This window comes from Neolamprologus brichardi, chromosome 19 (genome assembly GCF_056152115.1).
Source record: "Neolamprologus brichardi isolate AB-2024 chromosome 19, ASM5615211v1, whole genome shotgun sequence".
NCBI lineage: Eukaryota > Metazoa > Chordata > Actinopteri > Cichliformes > Cichlidae > Neolamprologus > Neolamprologus brichardi.
This window is the reverse complement of record NC_142122.1, coordinates 1,365,024-1,384,981: the sequence shown is the minus strand read 5'-3', so window position 1 is coordinate 1,384,981 and position 19,958 is coordinate 1,365,024. Positions and strand designations below refer to the sequence as shown.

General features: G+C 44.0%; 2 protein-coding genes across 2 annotated transcripts in view; one reads left to right on the top strand and one right to left on the bottom strand.

Annotated features, from left to right (window-relative positions):
* The first annotated feature begins 28 nt into the window (after positions 1 to 28).
* rtn4ip1 (reticulon 4 interacting protein 1) lies at positions 29 to 19,430 on the top strand. Its single transcript, XM_087833071.1, has 9 exons — positions 29 to 506; positions 3,861 to 4,012; positions 6,280 to 6,348; positions 8,817 to 8,941; positions 10,735 to 10,783; positions 11,182 to 11,318; positions 11,390 to 11,573; positions 17,127 to 17,219; positions 19,034 to 19,430. Exons 1-9 carry the CDS (start codon positions 224 to 226, stop codon positions 19,157 to 19,159), a joined length of 1,218 nt encoding a protein of 405 aa, XP_087689197.1. The 5' UTR covers positions 29 to 223; the 3' UTR covers positions 19,160 to 19,430.
* The window catches only part of LOC102793490 (uncharacterized), a 47,256-nt gene continuing 46,679 nt past the window's right edge, over positions 19,382 to 19,958 (bottom strand). The window contains exon 23 of the mRNA XM_087833070.1: positions 19,382 to 19,942. Within this exon, the coding sequence (XP_087689196.1) occupies positions 19,854 to 19,942 (89 nt within the window). The 3' untranslated portion in view covers positions 19,382 to 19,853. The remainder of the gene's footprint in view (positions 19,943 to 19,958) is intronic.

Here is a 19,958-nt window from a genome sequence, read left to right as displayed (position 1 = left end):
GCGCTCTGATTGGCGGAGACCCGGAGGAGGAAGCCGGTGTTAGGGAAGAGCGGAAGGACGTTTCCACATGGGGATTTTAAGCATTTCCACCTCGTTTAGATGAATGTGAGACTTCCACGTGTGTTTACATGACAAAGAGAGCAGGTAGCGGCAGATTTTAACCAGCTTCAGCCTCTAATCTGCACACGTTGAAAGCGCCTGCGCGCCCAGTTGTATTTGTGAGATGCTAAAGATGACTTCTCTGAGACGTTTGGTGCACAGCAGGGTGCTGCTCCACCTGAGCGAGTCTCCAGGTGTGCACAGCTCCCTGCCCAGGTGCGGCAGGCTGCTCAGCACCTCCAGCAGGTGCAGGACTGTCATGCCCGCCTGGGTCATTGATAAATACGGAAGCAATGAGGTCTTACGGTTCACCAAGAACGCCAGCTTTCCCATCATCAACTATCCCAATGAGGTGATTGTCAAGGTGTTTGCAGCAGGACTCAACCCCATCGACGTCGCCATGAGAGGTGAGCGCGATTCAAGGCTGGCAAACGAGAACAGCAGCCGCACAGCGGTTGTTTTCTGCTCTGTGGTCGAAATGAGTCAGAATGAGAGTGGCCCCTCTTCCACAAACCGCAGCATATCACTGTGGGGCCGGTTATTGTGGGGTGCACGTAAAGCGGAAAGTCTGTTTCACAGTTTACATTTTTGCACGTAGGTGCAAGAAAACACATTGTGATAAATCTGTGGTTCTTATCAGGATGAGCCAGAGGCCCGGGCCCAGCTCCAGGGCCCCCAGGGCAGCTCTTATAGGCACTGTTAGATAAGATATCATTTACTTATCTGAAAATCACCGCAGCCAAAACAATAAACACAGCCTATAACAGGTGAAAAAAAGAATATCAGTAATGGAAAAGTGCACAAAAGGAAAAAGATGAATGAATAAATTAAAACTTTTAAGAGTGGAATAATTTAAAAAAGGAATAAAATGTGCATGACTCACTATGATGATATAAAAACTGATTATCACAGAGCTGTTAGTTTACATCATTTCAGCTGAAAGTCTTTCTGAAACATGTCACTGGGCCGTGTGTGGTGCACCTCAACCACCTGTTTTTGCACAGCATGATTCTTTTGACCTACTCTGAGCACCAGCATTATTAGAGATATCATATTATCAACCACATGCCTGCACGGATAAAATATACAAACAACAGTGTAATAAAACATGTGATTCTGAGGGGGTTGATGGGAAACTGTTCTTTTGGTTGTTTTCAAATCAAATCAAATCACTTTTATTGTCACATCACATGTGCAGGTCCACTGGTACATGTGAGTGAAATTCTTGTGTACAGTAACATAAGAACAAGCAAATATAAGAATGGCTAAATCTGAGAATTATATGAATAAATATATGTACAATATAGGAGTGTATGCATATTACTGAATGTGTATACTAAATATGTATGTATGTCTGTCTGTGTGTGTGTGTGTGTGTGTGTGTGTACATATTTTACAAATTAAATAGAGTAAAATAAAATAAATATATAAAATATACAGAGGTTGGTAGTTGGATATTGTGCAAAACAAGTGGCATTTATATACATATGGAGTGCATAATGTTGAAGTTCCAGTAGTGGAGGTGAGGTGTCTATGAAGTGTTCAGCAGTCTGATGGCCTGGTGGAAAAAGCTTCTCTCAATCTGCTGGTTCGGGACCGGATGCTGCAGAACCTCCTTCCTGATGGAAGTAGTCTGAACAGTTTCTGGCTGGGGTGACTGGAGTCCTTGATGATCCTCCCCGCTTTCCTCAGGCTTTGCGGTTGTAAGCGGTGCTTACAATGGAACAGCGATAGAAGGTCCTGAGGATGCGGGGGCTCATGCCGAATCTTTTCAGTCTCCTGAGAAAGAAGAGGCGCTGCTGCGCCTTCTTCACTGTTATGTTTGTGTGTACTGACCACGTAAGATCCTCAGCCAGATGTACACCAAGGAAGCGGAAGCTGCTCACTCTCTCCACAGCAGCGCCGTTGATGGTGATGGGGGTGTGTACTTCTCTGCACCTCCGGAAGTTCACTATCAACTTCTTTGTCTTTGCGACGTTGAGGGTGAGATGGTTGTCTTGACGCCAGTGGGTCAGTCTCATCACCGTTGGTGATAAGACCCACCACTGTAGTGTCATCCGCAAACTTTACAATGATGTTGGAGTTTCTAGTGGCCGTGCAGTCGTAGGTGTAGAGTGAGTACAGGAGAGGGCTCAGTACACACTGAGCACTAGGGCTGCCACGATTAGTCGACTAGTCACGATTACGTCGACTATCAAAATCGTCGACGCGTCGTTTGAAGCTTTGTAAGATCCTGAAAGACGCAGGAATAAGTAGTAGGATTTAAGAGTGTAATAACGGACTGAAACAGAAGATGGCAGCACTGCATGTACAAGGATGCCAGCTGCCGTTAAACCCCGACAAAGAAGAAGCTGTGTCCCAGAATTCATAGCGCGGCCCAGCTCAGTTTCCAACAATGGCGGCAGCTAGTTAGTTTTAATATTACTCTTATTATTCTTTCTGGGTCACAAAATAAACGTTTAACATATTTTCAGGCGAGAATGTAGCTGTGTAAACCTCAAATATCTGCTCAGTTTATCAAGACACCACATATTTTCAAAAGCGCTCCGACGTTTTCGGAGACGTCTGTTAGCCACTAGCTCGACAGCGAGCCGGGGGCTAGGCTCATTGGAGCCGCTGAGAACCGCAAACTCCGGGCAAATCCTTTTCAAACCCACCGCCGTCTTTCGCTACTCAGGTTAAACATGATATATAAGTCATTTAGATAACTTGTGTTATTGTTTGGCTTTTTTTTAGTGTTTTATTTGTTCCTGAGTAAATCGGTTTGGCTGAGATTAAAGTTATAGTTTTTACACAGCTGAATAAACGTCAAGCAGACAGCTGATTATCAGAAGTGTGAGATGCTCCAGAATTTACTCCGGTGTCCTGTTATATTTTAGATAGCAAGGAGTTTATTAAACTTCACCGAAACAATCTGCAAATTTTATTAAAATTTAATAAACTATCATCTTGTCTTTATTGTTAGTTAGCACATACCTTAAACACTTAAAGCTGTAAGCTAATGATAGTTATATACGAGCAGATGCTGCTGGTGCAATAAGCTGTACCTTTTACGTCCAATAGATGATGATCTGATTAGGCAACTAATCGCAAAAATAATCGGTGACTAGTCGACTATCAAAATAATCCTTTGTGGCAGCCCTACTGAGCACCAGTGTTCAGTGTGATGGGGGATGAGGTGATGCTGCCCAGTCTGACCACTTGTCAGACAGGAAGTTAAGGATCCAGCTGCAGAGGGAGCTGCTCAGTCCTAGATCCTGCAGTTTCCTGTCCAGCTTCGAGGGAACGATGGTATTGAATGCTGAGCTGTAATCTACAAACAGCATTCTCACATCCGTGTCTCTCTTCTCCAGGTGTGACAGGGCAGTATGTAGTGCAGTATGTAAACACTCCAGCCAACTGTCTACTCTATCTGCTGTATCTGAGTAATGCTTCAGTATGATAAACTTCATCTGTGATGAACGCTCTGTGAAGTAGAAGAGGACCGACAACGGATCCTTGAGGAGCTGCACGCATGAATTTGAAAGTAGTAATAATTATAGGAAGTTTGAAGAGGAAGTTTTGGATTCATGCTCCTTTTAATTATGTTGCTAAGTTACTTTAAGAGACGCTTTAGGACTGAGGGGCAGGATAAAGGATTATTTTGAACTGAAAATGTGGAGCTGAAAATTGGAGCTGAAAATTACAGTTGGTGAATTACTTTGACATTCATAAACAGCATTAAATCTTTATGTAATAATCATAAACTCTTTCCCCGTCAGGTGGCTATGGCGCAGCTACGTTGTCCATGAAGAGAGATCCTCTGAGAATCAAGCAGTCGGACAGTGAATTTCCTCTTGTTCTGGGCCGGGATGTGTCCGGGGTCATCATGGAGTGCGGCCTGGACGTGAAGCACTTCAGAGAGGGGGACGAGGTAAAGACGAGAGGTGTACGCACAGAGAGCAGAATCCAGTTAACTGTGATTCTTCACGGCTGCCGTCAACAAACCCTTTTAAGAGAGAAAGTTCAGAAGGCCTCAGGTTTTCCTCTACGCTGTGCTGCTGCTCTCAGAAAGAACACAACCTTCCTACAAGTTGGCAACATTGCTGACCCAGAAACAATTTCCTGATCTGCTGAAGTCTGTGTTTTTGTTTCTGTGTTAATTTAATCTGACAGTGTTGCACTTGCTAATGGTGCTAACAATCTCAGTGGGCGTGGCAGAGCCCGTGTGATTGGCTACATCCACCTTCAGAGAAACCAGTACAACTTGATCCCAGTAGACTTTTATTGGTCGAAAATTTGGTTCTGCACTTATGGCATTCATACCTTTACGTCAACACAGTCGTTTCCATCTCTCGCTTTTTTTTCTTCCCCTCTCTTTGAAATAGTAACATAACATTGGCTCCACAGCAAAGTTCAAATGCAAGCGGATGAATCCTGGTGAGGAACATCCATGTATGTGATTCAGGTTTTTCTAGTTTGGAAAGAAACAACAACTAATTATTAGTTTTAGTCAGCATCTGGCTGGCGTCGGCCCTCATGAGGCTCCTGGCGTGTGAAATATGTTTTACTTTCATCTTCACACTGCGCTGCCCCACAAATATCACAAAGGAAACGTCACACCGTCATAACTTTGAGGTTAAACTGTTATCAGTCATAACATCTGGCTTGTTCTCCATTTCAGTAACAATACCTCAAAAGGTCACAGATGCTCTTTAAATGCTGCATTTTTAAAAAATGTGCTTTTATTTCCTTCTGGGACCTTTCAGTTCACAGCTCCATTTTTATCTCATCACCACCGTGTTGGTCGAGTTACCTGAAAAAAGTAATTATTTATTAATTATTGATCACTTCTGAAAGAAGGTATTTCATTACTTCAAAAGTAGGGTTAGGGTTCAAAAGTAATTAGTTACTTTATTACTTAGTTTGTGTGTGTGTGTGTGTGTGTGTGTCTGTTTGTGTGTGTGTGTTTGTGTGTAGGTGTGTGTGTGTGAGTGTGTGCGTCTGTGCGTCTGTGTGTGTGTGTGCGTCTGTTTGTGTGTGTGCGTGTGTGTGCGTCTGTGTGTGTGTGTGTGTGTGTGTGTGCGTGTGTGCGTCTGTTTGTGTGAGTGTGTGCGTCTGTTTGTGTGAGTGTGTGCGTCTGTGTGTGTGCGTCTGTGTGTGTGCGTGTGCGTGTGTGTGCGTCTGTGTGTGTGTGTCTGTGTGTGTGCGTCTGTTTGTGTGTGTGTGCGTGTGTGTGCGTGTGTGTGTGTGTGCGTCTGTGTGTGTGTGCGTGTGTGTGCGTGTGTGTGCGTGTGTGCGTCTGTGTGTGTGCGTCTGTGCGTGTGTGTGTGTGCGTCTGTGTGTGTGTGTGCGTCTGTTTGTGTGTGTGCGTCTGTTTGTGTGTGTGCGTGTGTGTGTGTGTGTGTGTGTGTGCGTGTGTGCGTCTGTTTGTGTGTGTGTGTGTGTGCGTCTGTTTGTGTGAGTGTGTGCGTCTGTTTGTGTGAGTGTGTGCGTCTGTGTGTGTGCGTCTGTGTGTGTGTGCGTCTGTGTGTGTGCGTGTGCGTGTGTGTGCGTCTGTGTGTGTGTGTCTGTGTGTGTGCGTCTGTTTGTGTGTGTGTGCGTGTGTGTGCGTGTGTGTGTGTGTGCGTCTGTGTGTGTGTGCGTGTGTGTGCGTCTGTGTGTGTGTGCGTGTGTGTGCGTCTGTGTGTGTGCGTCTGTGTGTGTGCGTCTGTGTGTGTGTGTCTGTGCGTGTGTGTGTGTGTGTGTGTGTGTGTCTGTGTGTGTCTGTGTGTGTGTGTCTGTGTGTGTCTGTGTGTGTGTGTCTGTGCGTGTGTGTGTGTGTGTGTGTGTGTCTGTGTGTGTGCGTCTGTGTGTGTGTGTGTGTCTGTGTGTGTGTGTGTGTGTGTGTGTGCGTGCGTCTGTTTGTGTGTGCGTGTGTGTGTGTGCGTGCGTCTGTTTGTGTGTGTGTGCGTGCGTCTGTTTGTGTGTGCGTGCGTCTGTTTGTGTGTGTGTGCGTGTGTTTGTGTGTGTGTGCGTCTGTTTGTGTGTGTGTGTGAGCGTCTGTTTGTGTGTGCGCTGTGACTTTAAATGTATTTTTTAACACCCATGAAGTCATTCTGCTTTTTTTACCATCTGTTTCCCAGAGGAGCACATGTGTGAAGTTTCTCTGAACGAGCTGCACAGAAATGCAGATGTGAGCCGTTTGTGTGTCGTCCTCAGGTTTGGGCGGCGATCCCGCCGTGGAAGCAGGGCGGCCTGGCGGAGTTTGTGGTGCTGAGCGCCAACGAGGTAATGCTCAGCGTAAAATACATAAATGTGTCATTTCTCCGGTTTGTGAAGTGGAAACTTTGATCAGTGTCAGTTCTGCAGTTTCCTTATTTATTTAGATTTTTGTTTGTTACACAGTTTAAGTTTCAACATCAGTGTGAAAAAACAAAATAAACTAAACTGACAGACGGTCAGTGAAAGTTAAACTGAAGGTTTTTAGATAAACTCACGGGCACATCACTGCAACCCCCCCCGGCTTCTGCTCTGCGGCTGCTGAGTGACCCCTCATCTGGGACTCTCCTCAGCTCTTTCGGGGATAGTGGCGCAGCTGACCCTCTGTTGGTCTTCCTTGGTCTCTTGCGCTCTGAGGGCCTCTGGATGTCTGGAGTTTTGATCTCCTCCATTGTAGGCAACCAATCTCCACCAGTAGGCAACTTCACCCGTGGTCAGAGGGCCCGGTGGCGCAGCCTCGCCTCTGTCAGTGCGCCCCAGGGTGGCTGTGGCTACAACGTAGCTTGCCACCACCAGTGTGTGAATGACTGTGTAAAGCGCTATACAAATACCGTTTACCATTCGTCTCAGCTGGCTCCTTTCGATGTGGAGGAGCAGCGGCTCTACTCTGAGCCCCTCCCGGATGGCTGAACTTCTCACCCTATCTCTAAGGGAGAGGCCAGCCACCCTTCGGAGGAAGCTTATTTCCGCCGCTTGTATCCGTGATCTCGTTCTTTCGGTCACTACCCACAGCTCGTGCCATAGGTGAGGTTAGGGACATAGATCGACCAGTAAATTGGGAGCTAAGTGTAAAAGCGAAGCTCCCTCTGCTAGCCTTTCCCAGCACACGCCTGGTCTGTCCAGCGTCCTCCCTCACCTGATCCAACTCACCACCAGGTGGCGAGTTGACAGCTCAGCCCATCTCTTTACCCAAGTGTCCAGAACATGTGGCCTCAGGTCTGGTGATACGATTAAAATCCATCATCGACCTGCGGCCCAGAGCGTCCTGGTGCTACATGCACTTATGGACACTCTTATGTTTGAACATGGTGTTCGTTATGGCCAAACTGTGGTTTGCACAGAAGTCTAACAACAAAACACGCTCGGGTTCAGCGGTAAACCCGGGGCTAACTCCCTAACCCTGTCCCGGGCAGGATGAACTGTTCCCTCGATGGTCTTGTCATAGTGGTCTTCTAAATCGCTCTTTGTGTGGTCCCTCACCCAGGACCAATTTGCCATGGCCAGTGTTGGGAAGGTTACTTTTAAAATGTATTCCATTACAGATTACAGATTACATGCCCCAAAATGTATTCTGTAACGTATTCCGTTACGTTACTCAATGAGAGTAACGTATTCTGAATACTTTGGATTACTTAATATATTATCATGCTGTTTACAACTACATGAATGTACTATTGCTGTGATTTATTACTGTTACTGAAGGTCCGCGGCTCCGAACCGTAGTAAAGGGACCTCTGGCTAATACGGTGGGTTCTGTGTCGGCTCGTAGCTGAAAACTAGCTTTACTTTGTTGTCTGGGTCAACTTTGCTAGCAGAGACAGAGAGAGGCGTTGAAAGGCTGCTCCAACAGAACTTATTGTTTCAGAGGAAAACACGAACACGGTGTACAGTCGAGTCTTAATAGCTTACTTACAACTGGGCTCGTCAGGCACTCTTCTTGGCTGCAGTGGTTATTATTATATTTACATGCTTCCAGCTCCCGTTTTTGCTCGATGACAGCTCGTACTTTTCCTTTTTCTCCCTCCCTCACTCACAGACACATAACGTGTATGGCAGTCCATTCTCCCTGCAGCACGGACTACACTGCCCATGATGCTACATTCTTTAGAGCTATACCTGTAGCATTCTGCCTATTAGCTTAGCACAACAACAACAACAGGCGCTCTCTCACCCAGGAAACACGCAGAGAGAGCGTCACCCTGTAACCATGGCAACCGTAACGCTGCCTGGAACAACAGAACGTAGCTGTCAAACAAAACCCAAACAGTCCTGACCCGCAACAATATGAAACAGGGAAGTACCGCCGTGTAATCCATTTATTTCAACAAAGTAACTGTATTCTAAATACCACCTTTTTAAACGGTAACTGTAACGGAATACAGTTACTCATATTTTGTATTTTAAATACGTAACGGCGGTACATGTATTCCGTTACTCCCCAACACTGGCCATGGGAGACCCTACCAGGGGGCAAAAGCCCCCAGACAGTGTAGCCCCTGGGATCCCTGGGACACACAAACCCCCCCACCACGATAAGGTAGCGATACGTGGAGGAGATTCTACTTTTTTAAAGTTTGATTTACTCTGAGTCTATTTTCTTGTAAGTGTTCTGGGTTTTTAGCTCATACAGGTGAATGACACTGATACTTTTTACTGCTTCACTTCCTCTAAAATGTGGAGACGAGCTGTTTCATGATGACTACAGGAAGCTGCTGCTCTTATTAACTGCTGCTCTTATTACTGTTTGTCCTGTTTAGGTGTCCCACAAACCAAACTGTCTGAGCCACATCGAGGCTGCTGCCATTCCCTACGTGGCAACCACCGCCTGGTCAGCACTGGTTAATACTGGCGGTCTGAGAAAGGACAACTGTGCCAACAAGAGGTGAGGACATGGAAAGTTTAATCCATCCCAGTGAAGCTCGCCAACTGTTCCTCCTGAGCCCCTTTTAGCTCGCTTATTAAGGCGGGATCTAAAAGGAGCCTCGTAAACTCTAGATGCAAATAATATGATGAGTGAAACAATTTAATTGATTAATTGACCAATCAGACGAGGCCAAAGTCACGCCACCGCCACCCTAACGATTAGCCAGGAATGTCCCGAGGGAAGTCGAGGAAGATCTACTAATAACATTTAGCCATTTCATCAAATATTACTTCATTCCTCACAAACTGCTTCTGCAGCTTTTTGTGGCATAAATAACGACACGGTTTAATCTGTCAGGTGCTGTGAGGTTGTACTAACCTCATCTTAGAACCTGATAATTATAAAGATATTTTTTATTAGGTCCTGAGATTGGACCGGGCAATGAGCTGTGACCCGTGTGTTTACAATTTGCACTAATTTACCTGCAAGACAAAACAGAGGGAAAAATGTCCCCACATCAGTCTCAGTGTAAATAAAACGGGCCACAGGAAACCTACCAATAAACCAGCTACAGCGATGTAACTAACCTGACGCTTGTTTCACCAAAGAGGCCTTTGTTGGGGTGAGGGGAGGAAGACGGGATGAAAAACAATACAATACAATACAATTTTATTTATATAGCACATTTAAAAACCCGAAGGCACACCAAAGTGCTTCACAGTAATATGGAGAGTCAACATAAGTCAAAAACAGGGTACAAATCGGGCACAAGCACAGACAGGATAGAGGCACTAACAGACCAGGAGAGTTAGATAAATACAAAATATGCTACGAAGACAAAAACAGCAGTAAAATTAATAAAAAAATAATACATTTAATAAAATCTAATAAAAGATTTAAAAGGGTATTAACTGGTCGGGAAAGCCAAGTCAAATAGATATGCTTTTAATCTTGATTTAAAGGACTGGATAGAGTCCGAGGCTCGAATAGAAGCTGGGAGGCTTCCAAAGGTCGGGTGCAGCTGAAGCAAGGGCACGATCGCCTCTGGTCTTCAGTCTAAACTTAGGTTGGGCCAGGAGTAATTGACCTGATGATCTTAATGCACAACAAGGAGTGTACAAACACACAAGCAGCTGCTGAGTGGAGAAAAGTCAAAGCGTTGTGGACAGTGCAGATCGAGCTATAATAAACAGCTGAATCAGCGCCTGCGCTGCTTCGTGTACCAACAGTGAAACACAGGTGACTGAGCGATGGCCACATCCACCAGGCACCTGCTGACACTTACCTGAAACCCTCATGTGACAAAAACCACCAACTTACAAATACAAGTTAGCGTTTGTCTCCACACGAGCTGCAGGATTGAACCGCGGATCTCATGTTACACAACATGGAAGCTTGCAGAGTATTTTTTAACTTCAGGTAAATAAAGTCCTGTTTTAATACATGATGCAGATCCATGCAGTAATTGAGAATTATTGTCTTATATTTCTCATATTAGCTGCATTGCATTGACTTGATCCCATCGCAGCTTTGTTTCTTCTGCTTAATGTTAGCTTACCTGCTAACACGAACACACCTGTATAACAGTCGCCTCTGACCAACACAACCAGCTGCTTTTTAATGTTTGCCTTTATTAATCGGTTTGATAAAAGACAGTTTTCTCGCCCTTATTTTGAAAGTACCTGCAAGGAAGTTTTTTTTCCTGGTAGTTGTTTTTTTTCTTTTTGGGGGGAAAAGTCGTCGGGTTTCCGTTCAGTTGACCAGGTGATTGCTTCGTTGTCTCTTTCATTGTTTTGGCTTTTCTGTTGCAGGATTTTAATCCTTGGAGGATCCGGAGGAGTGGGAACGTTTGCTGTACAGGTATGCATGAAAAGCTGGACAATAGTGATCGCCTAAACACTCGACGTGTCACAATGAAGTAACGTTTGATCTGAAAAACGCTCACAGGTTAGATGTTCACCTGGTCTCTGGGAAACATTTAATATTTGATTTAAGCACAGTTAACTCTGACGTCTGATCGCAGACGTAAACTGTCCACGAGGTAAAAACACATTAAAGCTAAACATGTAAAATATCCTTAAAATCAGCTTAAACACCATCTCTCTTTAAATATTAGAGAAAAAGAAACATCTGCACTTTTTTAGCCTAAAAAGATCAAATTCTTACATTTTTTCTTCATCGTGGTTAAAATGAAAAACGAAACATTTGATTTAACCGAAATGAAACTTGTATAAAAGTCTGGTGTTGTTCCTGCTCAGATGGTGAAGGCGTGGGGCGCCCATGTGACTGTTACCTGCTCCCAGAACGCCGAGCGGTTCTTAAGGGGGCTCGGGGCGGACCACGTGGTGGACTACACCGCTGGGCCCGTCGAGGAGCCGCTCAGCGCTCTGGAGAAGTAAGCAGACCTCCGACTGAATCTCTGCCTCCGTTTGTCGTCTTGGTCTGATTTACTTTGTTATCTTTAAGGTTCGACCTGATCCTGGATAATGTCGGGGGTGACACGGAGAGCTGGGCGTTGAAGCTGCTGAAGCCGTGGAGCGGCGCCAAGTACGTCACCCTGGTGACGCCGTTCATGCAGAACACCGACAGGCTGGGCGTAGCTGACGGCATGATGCAGTCCGCCGCCACAGCGGCCAGCAAGGCCTTAAAGGTAAGCTTGGTTTAGTTTTCTAACTTTCATAGAAACAGGAGGTTTTTTACACTTTGTTTTCTTGGTTGTAGAGTTGAATATTAAACCAGTGACGGACACATTCAGTGGTATTTATTTTCAATTTTAACAGCTGGGTTTGGGTACAGCTGTGGTGGAAGGTTGGCTCGTATCACTGCCCTTGTTCCTGGTGGGGTTTGTTTCCACCACGCCTGCCCTGGAGTTCTGTTCATAATGTTTGTGAGCAAAGGTCGTAGGTGCAGTGGTCTCAGAATCTCGTGGTAGTTTGCAGGGATGAAAAGTTGCACCTTGAAGTTTAAGGTCATGATTCTCCACCAGAATAAGGGTGGAGTGTTGCTGCCCTGAATGCAGGAGTCTGTGTTTGAGGAGTGCGAGGTGCAGTGTTGCACGCTGTGATGACCCTGAAGGTGCTGATGTTGTGGTTGTTCTACACGCCTACTCTCACCATGTGACTGCAACCTGCGGTAGAGCGAAGGAAGACGATCGAGCTCCTCTGTGAGAGCTGGCGGTGAAGAGCCGAGGTCGTTGCATCTGATCGAGATGCTGTTTTGGAGATGCCTTGTTGGGAGGAGCTCCTGGGCCAGACATGGCACTAATGTTTGGCTGTTAATGAACAAATCCACACAATAATTCATACAGATGTTTAACTTTAACTCCATTTTTGACTGTTTGCCGAGTTGTTCTTACAAAATAATATATTTTTCTCTCCCAATTGCCAAGTATGGAAGCTCAGCTAGAATTAGAACAGATTTATTCTAGTAGTAGCTCTGACTTGTGTCATAATATGTGCAGATGACTTTCTGCAGATACATTTAGGTTTGTGTTCCTTTTATACTCTGCACATTTCTTCCAGGTCCCTAAAAATCAGACATGGTACCTGAAGAAACAGGTGGAAAAATGTTAAAATGCAGCAGGTTACTTTCTGGTGGCTGAGGCCCCGCCCCCTGCTGCAAGGCAGATAAAGAAAACTGTCCTGAACTCCTAAACTCTCTGTCAGAGCAGATGACATCGTCCACCTATACACAGGCGCGCGCACAAGCACACACATCCTCTGTGGGCGTTGTAGTAGCAGCCTGCAGTTTGCATGCAGCGCACTCGCCGACCACAGAATCCACAGCTGTGCTCGGCTCTGCACAGCAAAGGATGCAGAAACGAGATGCAAGGAGATAATCTAGAGTTTTAGAACAATAAGTTACACCCTTCAGTCTTTGTGGAAATACGAGCGGTTACACATTAAGCCACATCTTTTTCTTTTTTTCAGTTCAGTAATAAATAAATATATGATTGAAATGGAGACTTTAAATCAGGTCTAACAGCATGAACTTCATTTGCTGTCAGCAGATGAAGTGTAGAAGTCACCGGCTGATTCGGTGTTTCCACAGTGCTCTGCAGACCTGCCGGTGGGTCTGTCTGCCTTCAGTGTTGGATTCAGGGACTGATGAGCTGCTCTGTTAGGTTGAGATCCGGAGACTGACTTGCTCGTTGTTGAATCTCTCATTTCTTGGGTTGTTTTTGTAGCATCGTATCCACCCGCTGTGGAGCTGTGTCTGAATCTGAGCACAGCCTCGAACACATCACACTCATCCTGCTTCTATCATTCTGGTTTAATTTGAGTTTAATCTTTCCAAACTGGTTTCCTGAACCCTGCACATAAATGTATTCGAAGCATAATGTGGCCTTCCTGCTCTTCAGCGTAACCAGTGGCTGTGCACTGTGGTCGAAACTCAATATTTCCATTTATGGAGGCGTCTCTTTATTGTTGACATGAAAAAATAACGCCTACGTCCTTCAGTGCGTTCTTGACCTGATTCGATGTGGTGATGATGTTTGTGTAAATCATGGAAATAATTCTGTCATCACGCACTTGGCTGTTATTTACATGTAGTTAAAACATGACTGTTGATTTGAGCAGTGACATCTTTGGATCTTCAGTCTGAGTGAACTTACCAAATATAAGTTCAACACTTTGAGTCAACTTCAAAAATAGTTTGCTTTAATTATCATTAACTAACAAAGGTTTAGGCCTCGCCCGGTCCTGAAACTGCTCGTCAGTCAGTTGTCCACTTACGTTTGAGCGTCTCAAAATGGGGAGCTGTTTGTAAAAATAGCTGCAGTTCTGTCAAACTAGTCGTTCTTGTGGAAATTACATAAAAATGAATAATTATCCAGAAACCTGTGGGCTCAGTGTAGGTGGGGAGGGGGAAATAAACAGCAGTACCATGTGCTGCATGTGTAGAGGATTCGTGTCACATTTGTTCAAATTAAAAAGGAAAGTATTTGCATCTGAAACATCGTCTGAGGTCAGGCAAGTGTGGGTAACTTCAGAAGTAGTTCAGAGTTTCAGGTTAGTCTCATTTTCCACGGCGGCACAAATCACTGTAACTGAAATTCCCCAATACAAAGTTTGTAGTAGCAACCAAATTCAGCATGTAGTTACACACACGGGTAAGCGCGCACGAATGATTTTGCAATATCAAATTCACATCAAATGATAATTCGTGTTTAAGGATGTTTTTAGCTCATCTGTGACTTGGAGATCTGATCCTCATTTATGAAAAGCTCTTAGATTTAAGCCATCAGCACAACTTTGAAGCAGGGAGGAGAGTTTAATCAGGAATGACTCATGGAGTAAAAGACAAAAGAGAAAGAGGCTGAAATGAAACCAAAACTGAGCGAAAACAAGATGCTGGCATTCAGGACAGAAGAGGTTCATGTTCAGCTCGTTCCAGTCGTCCAAACGTTCATCGTTGGCTTTTTCAAACAAATGAATCTTTTTGTTTTGTTTTGTTTTGTTTTGTTTTGTTTTGACAGGTTTCTAAGTGTCATGTTCAAGGCTGAAATATTGTCAGCTCTGTTTTGTTTCCGATCATAAATGTTTAAGAATTAAGAATTAAGAAAAAGAAGCTGCAGTTCCTCTGAGATCCACTAGAGGCTGCAGCAGTGAGGTTCGGCTGTTTACGGCCTGATACAGAAAGTCTGTCTTCATATCAGCTGCACAGGGGAGGATGTTTTTGTAACGCACCCGTTTAAAACTTTATTAAGACTTAAAGTTTGCAGTATTTTGGGGGTGTGGCCTCTTTGACTGACAGGTGGATGCTATACATGCTAGCAGTCTGCTCAGCTTCACCTCAGCTATTGCAGTCCCGGATCTGCACCTCTGGACTGTATTTGTGCTGTTTGCATGTTTGCATGTTTTTATGCAGTTGTGTGACTAATAATGTGGCAGCTGTGACGTTGTCGTGCTAACAGACCATCCAAGAGGCTGGTAACTCAGGACTCTGGCTCCTGTTATGGTAGCTTGACTGCAAAAGGCACAGCTGGGTCACAGTGGCCGTATCCATCTCTTGTATACAGTCGTTGTTTATAAGACTCGAGTTAATTTGCCAAAAAAGGGAAAAAACCACAAATTTATTGTCATTTTTCAAAATTTTCTATCAGTGTCGTGTTTGTTCTGGTTTCTCATTTTAAAGTAAATTTAATCTTCGCATCAGGAAGGAGGCGGAAGAAGAGCGTGGATGGCGGTAACAGGGCGGGACTGCCCCACAAAGCTTCCGTTGCTTTTCTTGTTAAATGTAAAGTTACTGAGTTGATGTCAGACTGTGGGGGTTACAGGCTGGCACAGATTCTACTCACGCTAACTTATTCCAGAATAACATCAGTTTTGAACATTTGAAGGTGAAGCAGGATGGAGGTGTACCTGGAGCAAATCTACAGGAAACAAATGAAACTGTGTGTTTGTGCACTTTGTGTTTTCGCTTCCTTTAACACAGAGACTAAGTTTCCAATCCCCCCCTGCCCTCACACACACACACACACACACACACACACACACACACACACACACACACACATGCCCTGGCCTTCTTTACCACCTTCATCCTGCATATAACCACACAGTGACTGTTTCCATTTCCACAGAAGTGTAAGGATTGTAATGGGGTCATCTGCTGTTGTCGCACACTGTGTTTGTTGAATATCAGACGATTTGATTCACAGCATTGTCTTATTATTTTGCGCCTACAGAATCTGTGTGATCTGAACTCAGATCTGTGACGGCGCAGGTTTTCCAGCAGCTGATTCATAGTTTGGGTGTTTGGTGACTTGAGTTTTGTGGGTTGTTATCGACTCACAGATGTATTTAAGCAACGCGAGGTTTAAAAACAAACAAACCGAAACTGGTGTGAATCTGTCCTTATCCACGTTTTTATGTTTTATTTATTCATATTTTGGTCATTACATCAAATATATTTCTCCCTTTGTGTTTGATGAGATTGAATCAGCACAAATATTAAAAATAAATGGAACTACAAAATATGTCAATGGGAACACGATTTAAATTAAAAGAAAGTTTCATAAAGACAACAACAATAATATCAAAATAAGTCATGTTTCTGTTTTTTAAAATATATATTTACATTATGATTGTCTTTTATTTTAAATGTATTAAAAATAGGGCTGCCACAACTAGTCGACTAGTCACGATTACGTCGACTATCAAAATCGTCGACGACTGATTTAATAGTCGACGCGTCGTTTGAAGCTTTGTAAGATCACAAAAGACACAGGAATAAGTAGTAGGATTTAAGAGTGTAATAACGGACTGAAACAGAAGATGGCAGCACTGCATGTACAAGGATGCCAGCTGCCGTTAAACCCCGAAGAAGAAGAAGAAGAAGCTGTGTCCCAGAATTCATAGCGCGGCCCAGCTCAGTTTCCAACAATGGCGGCAGCTAGTTAGTTTTAATATTACTCTTATTATTCTTTCTGGGTCACAAAATAAACGTTTAACATATTTTCAGGCAAGAATGTAGCTGTGTAAACCTCAAATATCTGCTCAGTTTATCAAGACACCACATATTTTCAAAAGCGCTCCGACGTTTTCGGAGACGTCTGTTACCCACTAGCTCGATAGCTAGCCGGGGGCTAGGCTCACTAGAGCCGTGAGAACACCGGAATCCTGGCAAATCATTTTCAAACCCACCGCCGTCTTTCGCTACTCAGGTTAAACATGATATATAAGTCACTTAGATACCTTAAATGTTATTGTTTGGCTTTTTTCAGTATTTTATTTGTTCCTGAGTAAATCGGTTTGGCTGAGATTAAAGTTATAGTTTTTACACAGCTGAATAAACATCAAGCAGACAGCTGATTATCAGAAGTGTGAGATGCTCGAGAATTTACTCAGGTGTCCTGTTATATTTTAGATAGCAAGGAGTTTATTAAACTTCACCGAAACAATCTGCAAATTTCATTAAAATTTAATAAACTATCATCTTGTCTTTATTTTTAGTTAGCACAGACCTTAAACACTTAAAGCTGTAAGCTAATGATAGTTATATAAGAGCAGATGCTGCTGGTGCAATAAGCTGTACGTTTTACCTCCAATGGATGATGATCTGATTAGTCGACTAATCGCAAAAATAATCGGTGACTAGTCGACTATCAAAATAATCGTTTGTGGCAGCCCTAATTAAAAAAGTATTTCAGTGTTCTGTGTTTGTGCTGATTCTTTTTTTTTCTGCTGTTTTCGTGCAGCACCTGATGAAAGGAGTTCATTACCGCTGGGGATTCTTTGCACCCAGCGGCTCTGCCTTGGATGAAATCAGGGACATGGTGGATGCAAAACAGGTATGACGCTGTATTTACCCTGCGAGCTGAACATGGACGCTGTTCCATCGTGGTTTAACACTGTTAGCACATTAAATACCACAGACTGTATATAAAACATGAGCATAGCTACTTGAACTCTGCCTTGTTTTCCTTAATAGCCCCGCCTGGTTGGATGTTTCTTTTTGTTAGTTTTATTTTCTATTTTGCTTATCTTGGAAATTACGTTTCTCGTTAAAAATTAACTCTAAAACAGGTGTGTGTGTGTGTGTGTATATATATATGTGTATATATATATATATATATATATATATATATTTTTTTTTTTTTTCATTCATTCATTCCTTGTTTGCACTGATCACCACCTGCACTCATGTATATATCTATCTACTTAGCACTTTTAATTCTTATTCTTATGCGTTGTATGACAGTATGTTTGCACTAAGTACCACAGCAATTTCCTAATGTTGTAAACCTGCTCAACATTTGGTAAGTAAGTAAGTAAGTCTCTGTCACAACAGAAGAAATTCTAGACGGCTGCTGTTGCTTGTTGAAGTATTTCGTGCATGAATGCTGACAGATTTTGGAACCTGCTCAAAGAAGGTCAAATAAAGCTGTCAACATGGTTTTTGCTCATTGTTCTACGTGGCCACAAACTTAAAGAGTAAACTAATTAATAATAAAAACTCAATTAAAGCAAGTTATTTATACTAGCTATTCAGGTCAGCTGAACACCTTAGTAAACACTCCTAAACATCACCAGGATGTTCACAGCAGCATACAACACAAGAACATAAACTACCAAGCCAAGGAGGTGATGACATGAGCAACTACATCTATGAACAACTACATCTTCCACCAAGGTCGATTGTTACTGCCTGAGCCTGCGCTGATCCATAGGGTGACCTGAGCCTGAGAAGTAGGTGCTGAGAGCACAGCCACGGGGGATACAACAGGAGGATGAATTTGTAGGTTCCAGTTCCATCTTCAGCTTCTTAGACTTCCTCCAAGATAAAGATCATCTTACTCACTTCGTTCTTCTGAGTGGGGGGGTTACATTACCCCCACTGTTCTGGCGTCCTGACTCCTCCTTGCCGTAGCATATGTAGCACTTTCTAGGTCTAGGACCCTACTGGATACAGACACCCCAGGCAGGAATCGAACTTGTGACTCCCACTACAAAGATGTGTAGTCTTACCACTACGCTATCCAGCTGCTGTCTATGAATGTATCTATGGTCCCTTCTAAAGTCCAGGTCTTTATCAGCTTGACTTCTGATAAACAAGAAGTCAAGCTGCTGCTGTCCTGATGTCAGAATTTTGAAAGCCCCCCCAGGCAGGAATCGAACTGCTGACTCCCACAACAAAGGTGTGTAGTCTTACCACTACGCTACCCAGCTCACAGCTTCAGATCTCCAGTTCCCCACTTTACCCTCTATCTGAAACATGCCTTTGTGCAAACCTTCTCCTGATTGGCTGTTTCCATCAACAGCACCCGTTGCTTGTTAGCTCCGCCTCATTCTCGTTCACCTGGAAATCCGTCATAGCTGGCTCTTTTTATGAAAGAGTCCTGTGTGGAGGAATCCAAACCCTTTATTTTGAAGGAAAATGTTATTTGTAGTGGGTGGGTGTGGCTTCTGTGCCTCTGACATCATAGAGTTCTAAGAGTTGAAAAAACTGATAAATTGTGTGTTCAGAGCAGCCTGTGCTTTTGGCTTACAGGGATAACTTGTCATATACTGACTTGGCCACGTTTAATGTGAACATCCTCACTGGAACAGGAGCTGTGACTATAAGGAGAAGCACTTGCTCACTTATTTGTCTCCTCCCTCTCAGATCCGGCCCGTGGTGGAGGAGACCTTCAGCTTTTCACAAGTGCCTCAGGCCTTTGAGAAGGTGGAGAAGGGTCACGCCCGAGGAAAGACGGTAGTCCAGATCAGCAAAGGGGGTGACGACGTATAACTCTGTACATCGTGGGCTTTTCTTATTGAGTGCTGTCAATGCTTTTATAGACTCCGCCTACAAAACTGAAGACACATTGCACTTTGTTTTCTATCCAGAGTACATTGTTTACCTTTTTATCAGGTTTGTGTGGCTGTTTCTTTTCCACTGTTTGCTCAGGATCTGAGCACAAGCACTAAAACTGCTGTCAGCTTTTTTATTTTTCAGTGACTCAAAGGAAACTCTTCACTGTCAGTGTTTCAAAAACTAAAATAAAGACGTCACATTATTATTTTAATGTGTAACAATATTCTCACATTTACAACCAGCAGAGGGCAGCAGAGTTAAACTCAAAGTCTTTATACTCAGTGGTTCTGTACAGACGACGGTGTGTGTGTGTGTGTGTGTGTGTGTGTGTGTAAAAAAATTTAAAACTTTACAGCGGATCACTTTGATCTACAAACAGCTTCTGGAGTGTAAGAGAAGTACCGTACAGGAAAAGGTGCAGCATTGAAACAGGGCAGAGGTCTCGCTGAAGTAAACAGTCTTTGGGTTAAAGGTCAGCTAAAAACATTTTGTTCATCAACGTGAGCTCGTAATCCAGCGCATCGTCTTTCCAAGCAAACACGACAGCGAACATCGTTGTGGGCTCCACGGCGGAGCTGCGTCTGAGGGCCCAGCGTGACGGAGCTCCGTCAGGAGGCCGTGAGAGTCATCACAGCAGCTCCAAACTCCACCTCTGGCTCAGCTTTCGCTCATCAAACGTGTTGAGGATCACCTGGTTTTTATCGTACTGATGCCCACCTGGAAACAGACGACA

Excerpts from the sequence above, each read along its gene's own strand:
- rtn4ip1 (XM_087833071.1), top strand. The coding sequence starts at position 224 with ATGCTAAAGATGACTTCTCTGAGACGTTTGGTGCACAGCAGGGTGCTG. Across the intron at positions 6,349-8,816 it reads TGGTGCTGAGCGCCAACGAG|GTGTCCCACAAACCAAACTG; the intron begins GTAATGCTCAGC and ends TGTCCTGTTTAG. Across the intron at positions 10,784-11,181 it reads TGGGAACGTTTGCTGTACAG|ATGGTGAAGGCGTGGGGCGC; the intron begins GTATGCATGAAA and ends GTTCCTGCTCAG.